The following is a 13,825-nucleotide window of genomic DNA, read 5'->3' as shown; positions in this document are numbered from 1 at the left end:
GAAGAACTATGTCCTTTGAGCTGAGAGTGGTGTACACACTTCTAATGCCAGCACTCAGGTGTGGAGGCAGGAGGATCAGGATTTCAAGGCTAGACTTGGGTACATAGTGAGTTCAAGGTTAGTCTGGGCTACTTAGGACCCTGTCTCAAAAAGCCAAAATAAACAAATAAGGACATTTATAGGCCCCATGAATTTTTGCGCTCAATCATTTTGTTGATTCCTGAACCTTTGAAAACCTACTACCACACTTCCTGTTCTCCTTACTTGAGTTAATTCTGCCTAACATAGTAAGTTCAGCAGCTTTATCAAACTCCTCAAAGACTTTCACGATTGAAAATGAGACCTCCAATTGGCAGCACAGTTCCCTTCCCTTTCATTTTTTCATTCTGCTGTGTAACAACGACTGGCAGGAGGCAGGAAGTTAAAGACAGACTAGAACACCATGAGTACTGGGAAGCCAAGCCTACCCAGCTCTGCTCAAGGGAGCTGGGATGGAAGCACACTAAGTGTTGTCCCTGTCACCTTCCACCTAGTGAAAAGTTAAATAGTAGGATACAGGTTAGATTCTTTAAGGGTTGTACGGGAATTCAGAAGAAAAGAGAAACATAGAGGGCCACAGAGGTTGGAAAAGGAGCCAAGGAGGAGTGTGACACAGGCCCGGGCTTTAGAGGATGTCATTAAGGAGAGAAAAGAGCACCAACAAAAACCATGGGTTTAGACAGAGAGCAAAGAAGATGCACAGACCCACACCTAAAGCAGGTCTCCTACTCTTCAGTCTCTAAGATGGGCCTGCCTGTATAGCCCAGTAGTAGCCCAGGCTGGCCTCAAGCTGGTTATCCTACCTCAACCTCCCCAGTGCTAGTACTCCAAGTATACACCATCAAGCCTGCTGTTCAACTAGTCTTTTGGAGAACAGAAGCTAAACTGCTAGCTCAGTTTCAGGAAAAGGGCAGAAAGACCACCAAGGGCTATGTGCAGCAGAGGAGAAGCTGTACCAGAAATGAGCAGAGTTCTGAACTTTAAATTGGGAAGGATTGTCCCCAGAGCAGCAGGACCTGTTTAGCTCCTTCTTGCCTGTTTTTAACTTTTCAGCCATGAGCAAACATGAGCTGACCCACACTGTTCACACCAGGAATCTTACCAAATGTGTCTACAGTTGAAGGCAGAGGGGAATAAAATGTAAAGGTGCTAAGTACTTGTTTCATGGCTTGGGGACTGCTCTGCGGTGTATTTGTGTGTGAATGTGTCCTCTCTCCAGGAAATCCTTTTCTACTATGTACAATGCTGCTCTGTTTTTGAGATGGAGTCTTACTAAGTATTTATTGTTGGCCCAGAACTCACTGTAAACAAAGATGACCTCAAACCTGCAGTAATCCTCCTGTCTCTCAGGGGTTTAGGAGTGACCTGTGTTTAGATTACAATATTCCCCACTTACCCCACCCCAATTGAGAACCTGTACAAGGGTTCTCAAGTTAAAGTCACTCTTTAAAGTTCTTCTCTAGCTCATGTTAAAAGAAGACCCACAATCCTATCAAAGCAATAACAATACAATTTGCTTGAACAGCTCTCATCAGAGAACTCTCACTTTCATTAACTCTCCTTTCAAAGGAACAGGCTGTCCATATCACTGTCTGGTGCAGCCATAACAGGTCAATAGACACTTTATTATCAAGCTCTGAAGATAATGAGAGATGACACAGGTTCAGAGAAGGCTAACTCTTGGAGTTGGTCTCTGGCCCCATTACCTTAGCCAGAAAACCCCACAGCTCATTTGTCAACAGTAATGGAATCATTTAACTTCAGACCTGGGAGCCTACATGCCGACCAAGCAAAGACCCCAGCTCTCAGCTGACTAGTCATACTGTGTTTGTTTCACTTGCTCATAAACACTGCATCTGCAAACAGGATCATCTTCCAGGGACTAATTTTTAGCATTCTAAATCTCAACTCTCAGTGGGTAGGAAGACATTAGAAATGTTGTCTGTACAACGTGTTGGCCTTTTCCTTCTCTCTAGTAAATTTCAGATCCAAGACAAGGGTCTGAGGAAATGCCCTGTTTCTTTCAGTAAATAAAGACTTATTAATATACTGAATAGCTTCTAAATTCCAGACACCTTAGGAGATGCTTCCTTTGAGAAGTCTCACGTAAGCACATTAACTCTCAAGTAACAGCCCCATTTAAAGTCAGGGAAATTAAAGCACCATGAACTTATATTCCTTGGGGTAAAGGGTGCCCTCTGCAGGGACAGAGAAGTCACCACAGCCTGGGAGAGAGCATCCAATAAACCCAGCTCACTCTCCGCTCCCCATGGTCAGCTCCTATACTCTACCGCCAACCTCACAAGTCACTGGTCAGGGGTTCACTCCAGGAGATACCTGAGGGCTGCCACTCTCCTCCAGCCCTGAGTTCCAAGGTAGTACTCTGCTGCTTGGCTGCTTCATCCCAAGCTTTGGATGTCTTCAGCAGCTCCTGAGGGAGGGCAGTAAGCTCTGGAAGACATGTTCATACCTGCTATTTCAACTATGGCGCCTATTTAGTAGCTTTTCAGGAAATGTCAGGTGAATGGTCACTCTAAGAGCAGAAGGACCCCCGCCCCATCTTCCCACCTCCAAAAAGGCTCCTCCTGGAGTTTGTAGAGTTTACAAAATGGGAGCAACTTCTAAACTCTAAGTCACTGCCAAGGGCTACATGGCTCCGAGGTGGTATTCTAGAACATCATTTCATTCCTTCAGGTAGTGAGTTTTGATCTGTCACCTCAGTTTTATTTGTTTTTAACATAAGAGAATACTAGAATGGGCCAGTATTGGGGCTGTTAGCACCGAGCCAGATAAGCACTAACAGATTCAGCCCTCACTACTTCCCAAACTCAGAATATAAGCAAAGCAATGCTTTATCACCCACAGGAGTCCTTCTACACATGACCCCCAGTCTGCTTTAATAAGACAGGTAGCCAGGTGAGATGACTTCTTGGAGTCACAGTCTCTGGGCTGCAGACCCACAGCCCTGCCTCTAGTTGAGTAAGCTCACCATTAATTGAGGCAGACTGGAGCATTCTGCCTTGCCATCTTGGCAACTAACTTGTTTGTTTTGCTTGTGGCTTCTAAGTTACTACCAAAACCATGGTATTAGTGAAGATCACCTGTGTTACTCTGTTCCCAGCCCCTGTTCTCTTTTTTTTAAAAGATGTATTTATTATTATACTTAAGTACACTGTAGCTGTCTTCAGATGTGCCAGAAGAGGGTATCAAATCTCTTTACGGGATTACGGGTGGTTATGAGCCACCATGTGGTTGCTGGGATTTGAACTCTGGACCTTCGGAAAAGCAGTCAGTGCTCTTACCCACTGAGCCATCTCGCCAGTCAGTTCTTGAATTTGCAAGGGTGCTTCAGGCTTGCAGACTTCATTTCTTTTCTCATAGTACTAATTCTAACCCGTGCCAACATTCCAGTAAGTGGGTAGGGAAAAAATTATACCACTTCCTAAGACCAGATATAAATTAGCATTAACAAAGAAAAAATGTCAGTTGGAATTTGAACCTCAACCTTTGTATGATATCAGTTTTGTTTTAAAATAAAACAAAAGAGACTCAAAATAGTAGCTTCCCATGTGACACATTCAAACAGGATTTTAGATCTTGGAATTCGTGTACAAGACTACTTCTGGAAATAAATCAGAATTATCAAGTACTAGGGAGTCTGAGAAATAGAGGTCTGTGAAGCTTGTGGGAATTCTCCTGTTTTCATGTCCCACTGTCTGTAGGAACACTAGGATTACAGGTGTGTCCTACCACACCTGTGTTCCATGGGTTCTGGGGATTCAAACACTGATCCTTACATGTGTCCAGCAACGACTTTACTTGCTAAGCTATCTCCCTAGGTCTCTAATACTTTACTTGCTAAGCTACCTCCCTAGGTCTCTAATACTTTACTTGCTAAGCTATCTCCCTAGGTCTCTAATACTTTACTTGCTAAGCTATCTCCCTAGGTCTCTAATACTTTACTTGCTAAGCTACCTCCCTAGGTCTCTAATACTTTACTTGCTAAGCTATCTCCCTAGGTCTCTAATACTTTTTTTTTAAGGCAAAAACATTTCAATGTCCCATGATTACTACATCAGCAAGCTGAAGCAGTTTGCCTGGTGTTATATTGCTATGGCAGGCAAAATTCTATAACCTCTGGGAGCTGCCTGCCCACCTTTCCAGCTCTTAGGATCTTGTAACCCTAGGTGTAGGGTGCAGACAATGGTAAATTCCCTATATGCCCCTGAACATAAGGTGTTGTGTTATGTCATGGCTCTGCATGTTCTTGAGCTCTAGTACATACCACAACACAGGCAGATCTCAGGAGGGCACCAAGATAACCACATGGCTGGCTTGTTCTTTATTTGTCTCAGAATCTTGGTTAAATAAATTGTGTCAATTGCTAGTAGTTTAGCCCAAGTTTAAGACAGATAACATTCACCAAAGCTCTCAAGGAACTCACAGTCCAATAAGGAGGATGGCGTGCAAACATTTTGCATCAAAATTAGATTTCTTTTTTTTTTTTTTTTTTTGAGGTGAATGTGGCCCTTGTGCCCTCAGTGCTGTGGTATGTATGGAGAAATGTATGCATACATGAGACCTAAAAGCACATGTAGACACTCTGGTGGAGCTGCCCCAGGGTCCTCTTCTCCCTCTATCTTCATGTAGAAGGAACTGATATGATTTGTAGTTTATATTATCCCATCTCATCTTGACAGCAGTAAAGATCTTCTTAGCAAGAATGGCTATCCCCATTTTCCAGCTGAGGGAATTGACACTAAGAAAGGTCTAGCTACTTGCTAGGTCCACAGAGGTAATACATGGCAGTAGCAGGGTTATCAGCCACTGTTCATCAGGACCTCTACAGAGGGAGGGCTGAGTGTCAAACTGACCTAGCCGTGCTTTAACCTCATAAGCACACACTGCTGATCACCTGCTTGTATAACAGGTTATGAAGATAAAAAAATCAGATCAAAGATATGGGAAGCTGAGTGTAGTGGCACAAGTCTATAATCCAGGCACTTGGGAGATGGAAACAGGAACATCAGAGTTCAAGGTCATCTTGGCTACATAGCAAGTTTGAGGCCAACCTGGGCTCAACATGAGACCCTGCCTCAAAAATAGAGGGGAGGGGGGAAGGAGAGGGGACACGGAAGAGTCTGCATCTTTAGAGAGCATGCACAGGCTGGTTTCTTTGGACATATAGTCTAGCAACTATGTATACAGCATTTACATGCAGTTGGCACCATAAGTAACCTGAAGGTGATTTGCAGCATTTGGGAGAATGTTCACTGTGACATGCACACACTTTCCATCATGTACGGTGTCCTTAGGGAAGTCCTGGAACCATCACCCTGTGGACGCTAAAGCTAAAGGAGGGTTGAACTTGAACTGCCTGATGTCTTTTGTACCGATTCCCCCTCCCTGTCTTTGCCTTGAATTTCTTATCTCTGTGACAGGCAAGTCAATCTACCTTTCCTAACTCAATGGATCTAAATGTCTGGTCCCTCAACCTGTAGTACCAAAATCACTTGAGAATTCATTAGAAATATTGATTCAAGTTCTGTAAGAATTTTTTATTTAAGATGCCACAGAATTACCAATAAGCTTTCAGGGATTCTAAAATCTCGAGACCACCCTAAACTAAACTAAACTAAACTGCTACACTCCTCTATGGTCCCCTGCCACCATTTCCTAGTCACAGGTACACAGCTCCTGGACTGAAGAAGGGCACTGTCTAACACTGTGAAGCTATACCTAGTAAGATTCTCTGCAACCACTCTGGGCAGAATCCTGAAGGAGGGAAGATCACACTCCTGACTCTGGTCTACTTTTCATAATGCCATCTCCATGTTCTCAGCTAATCAAGGTAGCTGCCTTTACCTTAGACCCTTCCACCAGGTCTTTCTTGGCTTTGGGGTCAGAGCCTATCACAGTGAGCACAGTTTCATTGCTCTATAGCCTTCATTCTTAACCACAAATCCTAATGAGACTTTAAATTCTTCTCAAAGAGGCAATGAAGGCTGACTGTATCCAAATGCTAACAACAAAATCTGAGCTTCACAAACTACAACTGTCTTAGTGATTTTTCATTGCTATGATAAGATACTATGACCAAGGCAGTTAAAGAAGAAAGAGTTCATGGGGGGCTTATAGTTTCATGACTAGCATGACCAGCTTGGCAACAGACAGACATGGCATTGGAGCAGGAACTGAGAGCTTGAGACACAAGCTCAAAGAATGGCATGGGCTTCAGAAACCTCAAAGCCTACCTCCACAGTGGCACACTTCTCTCAACAAGGCCACCACACCTTCTAATCGTTCCCAAAGATTCGACTATATTAGCCTGTAGGGATCATCCTCCTTTAAGCCATCACAGCAGCTTTTATAACTTCTACAACTCCATGACTCTTAGAACACCATTACACTTACTGGGATGTGTGTGCATCTGTGTGAGGTCAGAGAACAACTTGTAGGAGTTGGTTCTCTCCTTCCAGCACGTGGGTGCCAGGGTTCAAACTCAGGTTCTCAGTCTTAGCTGCAAGCACCTTTACACGCTGACTCATCTTACTAGGTCAGAACTTAAGTGACTCTCACAAGACATGGAAAGCTAATCTAGAATCCAAGACAAGAACACAGGATTCCTGACTCATAGGTGCATCTACTGTATCACACCAGACACGAAATAATTAGTTCTCTAATGGAGCTATTCTAAAGTACTGAGTGTGGTCATCCTGCAAGGGGACAGGCCTCATGCCATCGGGGCATGTTGCCACATGAAAAGGCTTTCCTTTTTCCAAGTGCACTTCATTCAGAATAATGCAGACACATGTTCTGAAACAAAGGAAAACTTCCTGAACCCACAGCATCAAGTTTAGAGCAAAGGGTGGAGACACTCTTTGAAGCTTACTTTTCTATATGGAAACCTAATGATCCTCCATCTACTGGCTGGCTCTTCTCTTACAGGTTCAATGTCTATTGCAGTATCATTTAGAAGGAACCAAAAAATCCTGCCTGTCAAGATAAAGCTGAGGTCCTGTATAATCACTCTCTCTGTCAATCAACATGGTATTTATGCCCTGTTCTAAGACACATGGAAATTTCACAGGAAAAGGAGGTGCTGTCAGAGGTCAGATACAGACACACACATACACACACATTGTCCACAGAAATGGGCACAGAATGGTCTGAGTGCCTCCTCTCTGCCTCCTTTATTCTCATTCCCTAGGAACTATCTCTGCTGGCACATCCCTTCCCATCATCAGACTCGGATAGCTTCCCCGGAAAGCGATGGAGGAGCAGAAGGAAGAAGTCACAAAGGATCTAATCTGAAACACTAATGATGACAACAGCGGAAGAGCCCCGGAAAGAAGCACCCTGCTAACAAACGTTGTCAAGGCACGTCCCAGAAAACAGCCTGGCTGTGGCTTTAATAGCAGAAAGCCAGAGCCAAATCCAATCCAGCCATGCAGATCCATTTGCAGAATTTTTCACCCTCTGCTACAGTTCCCTTTTTGTAAAGCAGCAGTAGACTGCATGAGTTTGACAAAGGAAGAAAACAAAAGATAGCAAAAGACTCGTTCTGGAGACACAGTTGCGATTCTGTATTCATAACTCTACACCAGCAGAAGCAGCTAACAGAATAATGCAGGAGGTGGGGTCCTCTACGAATCTACACAAGATCAAACCAATTACCCATGCTTTACTTCCATGTAGCAAACATCCCTGACCCTCACCACCTCGATAAACCCTACCGAATGCAGACAAGAACCTCTTTTTGTGTGTAGAGTCAGTCAGAGCCTAAGCAGTCATTACACAGCAAAAACGTAGGGAGAACAAAAACCCAGCATTAGACTGAGAGAAAACCCAGAACATACCTGAATTCCTCAAATGCGAACATGACCTAGTCAGAGGCAATTTCCTTGGATTGTATGGCAGCCTTTTTGGTACCGAGGACAACCATTTAGTCAGTCAGATGCTACAAAGTGCAGAAAAAAAGAGGTGAGGTTTCCACACCCCCAATATTCTGAAGTAAAAGGCTCTCTGCAGACGGGGGCCCTGCAGCCTCCAGCTCCGCCAGCTGCTGACAAGCGGCAGCTAACAGGGGAGGCAGCAAGAAAACCATGTGATCATTCCAGCAAGCCTGATTAATGCAGTGAATGCTTAGACTCCAGACTGGGAGCTGGATTAGTCTAGAGAAGTCGAACCCAGGGTGCGCTTAGGATCCTGGGTAAATCAAGTAACACATCCCACCTCCACAAATTGTGCAGAGTGCTGGGGTGGGGTTTCTGCAATGAGAATGAGACCTGCTCCATTGTGATCAGCCTAATGACCTCATCTTCCCAAGGCTGTTGCTGCTACAAAGATCAGTCTAAACCCATGTTGTAAATGAGCATCATACAGGTGATAGCAGGGCTACCTTTCAAGGACAGCCAGAGCATGAAACAATTCTTCCAAATCTAGTGTGCTGCCATACTGTCAAACTAGCGCAGGTGCACACGTTGCTCCAGCGCCACAGTCAAAGTTCAGTGTCACCAACATGCCACAGCTAGTATGACCCATGATTAGCAGTCTCCTTTACTTGACTATTCATTTACTATGTGTATAATGTCAATTCCTTGAAGTATAAAAACTGCTGTAAATCTTTCAAAATAAAAGAGAAAGGCAATGAGATGTCAGCCAAGAAGAAAAGAGGAGTGTTTACCCATTTGTAAAGCTCAGGCTGGCGAGATTTGGCAAATGTACTGAGGGTGCCTCCTGAAACCTGACATGAAGGGAAATCTGCAGCATTTGGATTGCAAATCTTTATAAAATATGGGAGAAAAATCTCAAATAAAAACTTGTGAGTCACTCAACTTTTTACAAAAAAAAAAAAAAAAAATCAGTTGCTAATTGTTCTCCGGAGGCAGACCCTCTTCACATCTACTGTCTTCAGCATTTCTGTCTCTCTCACATCAGTAACTGGACTTCCTTATCCCACACTGCCCTAAAAATCTATTGAGTACTTCCACAAATCTGATTTTGATGCCACCTTATTTTAACATGTCTGTAAGACTCAGTAACCTCCCTGGATTATGACATACGGTTTCTTCAACATGGTCCCCTCACAGCATGGGGGATCCTTAAGCTCTGTATTTCTAGCTCCTGGGATAGCAATGACAAAAGGGGCATACTCAAAGGGGGTTTACTGAAAGAACCTCCTTTGGCCTACCCTTTGTGTCTGGTCCAGGAGAAAAAAAAATCAGTTATTCACAGTCACAAAGGTACTCTGGGTTAAAGTGAAGCTCTTTGTGTGGCTATCTTTGTCTTACAGAGAAAGAAGAGCCCAGAACTCAGTTCAGGGAAATGCAATGACCAGACCCAGTGGAACAGACGGATGAGTGAGGAAGATCTACCAAGCTGATCCGAAACACCTTTCCAGTACGTCTCACAAGCATCTGGGTGTGACCTTTTGGGGTAACAGCTTTTTGATAGAATCACATTGTATCAGAAAAAATAGGACATTCAAAGCCATTAAACAGCCTGGCTTTAAATCCCAGAACCCCTACTTGTTCTATTGGTGCTAATTGCTGGCAAGCCAGATACCCCACAGGTAAAGCTGTAGTAACATGGACACAGCCCGTGTATCTCACACAGGCACCAACAAAGTGTGTGCTCATAAACCATACAACATTAAATAACGGTTCTACATCATCTTTACTGTCTCACAAGATATTCTCTCACTGAACAGCTGGCGGTGGTGGTATATACTTTTAATCCCAGCACTCAGGAGGCAGAAGCAGGCAAAACTCATAAGTTTGAGGTCAGTCCAGTTTGTGAGTTTCAGGACACCTAGGGTCACAAAAAGAAACCCAGTTTTGGGGAGTGGGGAGGGGCGGGGGGTGTGGCGGCACCTTCTTCAGGAGTGATCTGCCTGGTCATTCATGTGGAGGCAGGTGGGAGGAATTTTTGTCCTGTGAGTCCCAGGTCAAGGGAGATGCATTTATTTATCACTTGGTATCTGTGAGATATTGGGCCTCTGAATAGATAAGTCCACACATGTTCAAGTCACTTATGTAAAATGCTATAGTATTTGCATATATCTATATACATTTTATACTCTTTAACTCATCACTAGATAGCATATAATACCTAATACTATTTAACAATAACATAAAGTCTATATAAATACTTGTTACCTTGTTTTAATAGAATAGAATAACAAACAAGTCTGTACAAGTGGAAGGACAGGGGCACAGAACTTCTAGGCCCTGTGGCTATTTTCCATCTATAACTCACTGGTGGAGGGCTGGTTATACAATTCTGGGCTATACCTAAGGTCCTGGCAAGAGTTGGTACAAATAAATAGTAAGAAACCAAATCCTACTAGCAAGTTCATTTTAGACATCTCTGTCCAAGATCCTTAAATTAACAATAAAAAAACAAAGCCCAATATGATAAGTACAATGTTCCCAACATCACACAGCTATAAGTGGAAGAGCAATGGCTCAGATACTGGTTTGTCTAATTAACATGTTCTACTTGTGTCTTAATACCAATGAACCATAGTTCAAGCTGTCTCCAGAAGAGGATTCAATAGATGGTGGGCAGCTAGTGGCTCTAAGAAAGGTGTGCTATGGTTTGGATATGAACTGTGCTGGCTTGGGTTTGAATGCTTTACCTCCTGATGATGGCACTGCCCTGGGGAGATGCAGAGCCTTTGGAGGTGGGACCTAGCTGGAGAGAGTGGGCTGTTTAGGGTAGACTCTGAGGTTTACAGCCTGGCTCTGCTTCCTGTTCTACTACGTTAGAGCCCTAGCCACATGTTCCTACTGATGGAGAGCTGCCTTCTCTGCCATGATGGACTGTATACCCTCAAATGAGGCAAAAGAAATTCTTCTTCCTTTAAGTGACCTCCTGGCAGGTCTTTCTTTGGTCATAGAAATAAGTAACTACTGTGGCAGGGCTGGGGCACTATGCCCTTTTTATGTTACATTATGCAGTTCACCTGAATGTTATAATTACCAGATTTACAGCGAGCAAGAGACCTTTAAAGGCTCAAACTGTTCCGACACAGTCAGGAAGAAAGCAGGTAAAAACCTGAGCTGACAAGCTGTTGGGACCTCAGATTAGGCAGATCCTTGACCACATGGCTACTGCAAACTCCAAAGTGGGAGGACCGAGACTGAAGTGAGTTGCCAAGACTTCTAACAGCTCCAATTCCCTCTATTTATTTGTTTGTTTGTTTGTTTGTTTAATGTATGTGAGAACACTCTTGCTGTCTTCAGACACACCAGAAGAGGGCATCCGATCCCATTACAGATGGCTGTGAGCCACCATGTGGTTGCTGGGGATTGAACCCAGGACCTCTAGAAAAGCAGTCAGAGCTCTTAACCACTAAGCCATCTCTGCAGCCCCATAAAGTGTTAAATAACACAAATGGTCACTCCAAGGCATCTGTCAAAGGCTCGAGGTACAGAAAATACGTACTCCTGCTTTGAGACTTAGATCCCCTTTGTAAATGAGAATAACTACACATTAACTTCTCATTTTCAACAACTTATTCTTTAAGTTGGCACTTCCACGTAACCCTAAATGAAGCAAATGCCTTAGATATAAAATAGAAAGGCTCCTGCCAAAGGCGGCGGAGCCCATTCATCTGAAATACATCCTCAGAAGATATCTGCCTCTGGCAGATATGTCAGTGCTGGTCCTCTCTCCATTCTATAGACCACCAGAGCTGCCCTGATGGATGCAGCCCTGTGTCTCCCTGTGGTCATGGCAGAGCACGCTTCCCCAGTCACTGAACAACGGCCGACTAGGCTTCTCTAGAGAAAAAAACCTGGCACACTATGTACAACACAAACAGTACAAATGTTACTGTGTCCCTAGTAATTCTCAAAAGCTAAATGAGAATATTTCAAACAAGTGACCTTAGGGTAATACGAACACCCAAGTTTTGGAAGTAACATGGTTTCTTCAGTGAAATGAACAATTTTCCAAGAAAGAAAAATTCTGGTCTTTGGGGCTCACACTCAAAAGAGACTAAGCGGAGCCTCAAACCCATGTCCTACCAGCTTCACTTGGCAACTGTTTTCCCTTTCACATTTTTAGGTTGTGGGCACACAGCCATGATGTACGTGAAACAAAATAAGAACCGAGCATATGAACAGAGTCTGATGTGCCAATCAAGTAAAACGAGAAAGCTGTCCTGACATTTACAGATATGAACATTCACTACTGCACTGTGTAGAGACAAAACAGGAGACACAAACGGAAATCAGTCATGACTAAAAATACCAATCCCATCCCATGGCCCAACCAGGGGTGTTTCCAATGAGTAGGGACTGCGTGGTAAGAAGTGCTTGGGAGTGTCCTCAGATGCCTGCTTCTTTCTAGGCTTTTTTAGTTCTAATTAAGACCCTGCTTCTCCCCGCCCTCCTCCACCCTCTGCACCACTCAGTGGTGCCTTTTCAGTGAAGTCTCAGCTCTGCAGCTGGGCGGTCAGCTTGCACAGCCTCACTGCTCTACCTCCAGTCTGCCTCTCACTGCTGCCAACCTGGAGGCTGCACAGGATGGTCTCCTCACTGACTCGGCTCTGTATTCTGTGTACCTCCATTTCCAGTTCTCCTTGGTCCCCTAACTTGAAATGCTTCACCTTCCTCCACACTGGTTACAGTAAGGAGGATTCTGAATGCTAGTATATTGCTCTCTATTGAGAAACCTCAAGGCTTATTCTTAAAGGCTAGGAAAGCCTCAAGCTCCACCACATACCACAGTGAGGAAGACAGCACATACTCTGTGGGGATGCTGTGAAGATGAGGAAATGCATGGCACACAAAAACCACAACTGATGGTAGCTCATGTTAGTGTGTATGTGTCAAAAGCCTGCCAAGTCCAGTTCCTAAACAAACAAGCTAAACTCAAAAATCACCTCGAAAATAATTAACAAAACAAAACCCTCACATACTGTCTTCTGTTAAACGACTTGTCTAGCCCAGGACTTAGGCCCCTAACTTTACAAGGTACATGTCTGACAGGGCTGGCTGGGGAGACCTGAGGAGACAGCTCCAGAATCCACCAAATATTACAGTTTGTCCCAAAAAATAGACATACAACTATGGTAGTTGAATGAGAATGGCCCCTGAGGCTCATATTTTAACTATTTGGTTCCCAGTTGGTAAGCTGCTTAGGGAATATTGATAGACGTACCTGGTTGGAGGAGGTGTGCCACTGGGGTTGAACTTTTGAAGTCTAAGCCAGCCAGATACAGTCTTACTCTCTCTCTCTCTGCCTACAGCTTACCTATGAGATGTGAGCTCTCAGAGCCATGCATGCTTCCTGTCATGAAAATGAACTAACCCTGTGAAACAGTAAGCAAGCCCTAAATCCTCCTCCACATTACACATTTCAACTGGACTTCCAGGGATATTTAACTTTAAAATAAAAATGTAAACCAAAGCCACTCCATATCTCCATTTTGAGGAAATCTAAAGTAAGCCACCAAAAGGAAATGTACTAAAAGTGAACATGATTACATCTTAAAATTCACTACTGCTCCAAAGTGGGAGTTTCTTCATTCCCATCTCTACAGCAGACTCTTGCAACAAAGAGAGCCACTCTCTTAGAGATTTTTTTTCCTAACAAAGGCTTAAAGGAGATAGTGGAGACAAGGCTCAGTCTGAAAAGTGCTTATGGCACAAGTAAATAAGGACCTCAATTTGGATTCTCAGCATTAACATAAGAAGCTGGGATAGGCACGATGGTGCATGCCTACAATCTCAGCACTGAGCCTTGCTGACCACCAGTCTAGAGGAATTGGTAA

General features: G+C 43.9%; 1 protein-coding gene across 3 annotated transcripts in view; it reads right to left on the bottom strand.

Annotated features, from left to right (window-relative positions):
- Evl (Enah/Vasp-like) overlaps positions 1 to 13,825 on the bottom strand; it is a 125,133-nt gene that overhangs the window by 73,303 nt on the left and 38,005 nt on the right. The window contains exon 1 of one of the 3 annotated variants that reach the window (XM_021178558.3): positions 7,899 to 8,123. The exons of 1 other annotated variant lie outside the window; for it this stretch is intronic. In XM_021178558.3, the coding sequence (XP_021034217.1) occupies positions 7,899 to 7,921 (23 nt within the window). In that variant the 5' untranslated portion in view covers positions 7,922 to 8,123. Of the gene's footprint in view, positions 1 to 7,898; positions 8,124 to 13,825 lie in introns of those variants that run through there. One more of the 3 variants, XM_029484430.2, reaches the window with a different exon arrangement.

The sequence above is a fragment of the Mus caroli genome, unplaced genomic scaffold, assembly GCF_978045245.1.
Source record: "Mus caroli unplaced genomic scaffold, Mus_caroli_1 scaffold_14, whole genome shotgun sequence".
Taxonomy (NCBI): Eukaryota; Metazoa; Chordata; class Mammalia; order Rodentia; family Muridae; genus Mus; species Mus caroli.
Note: the sequence above shows the minus strand (reverse complement) of the source record. Positions and strands in the feature narration are given on the sequence as shown.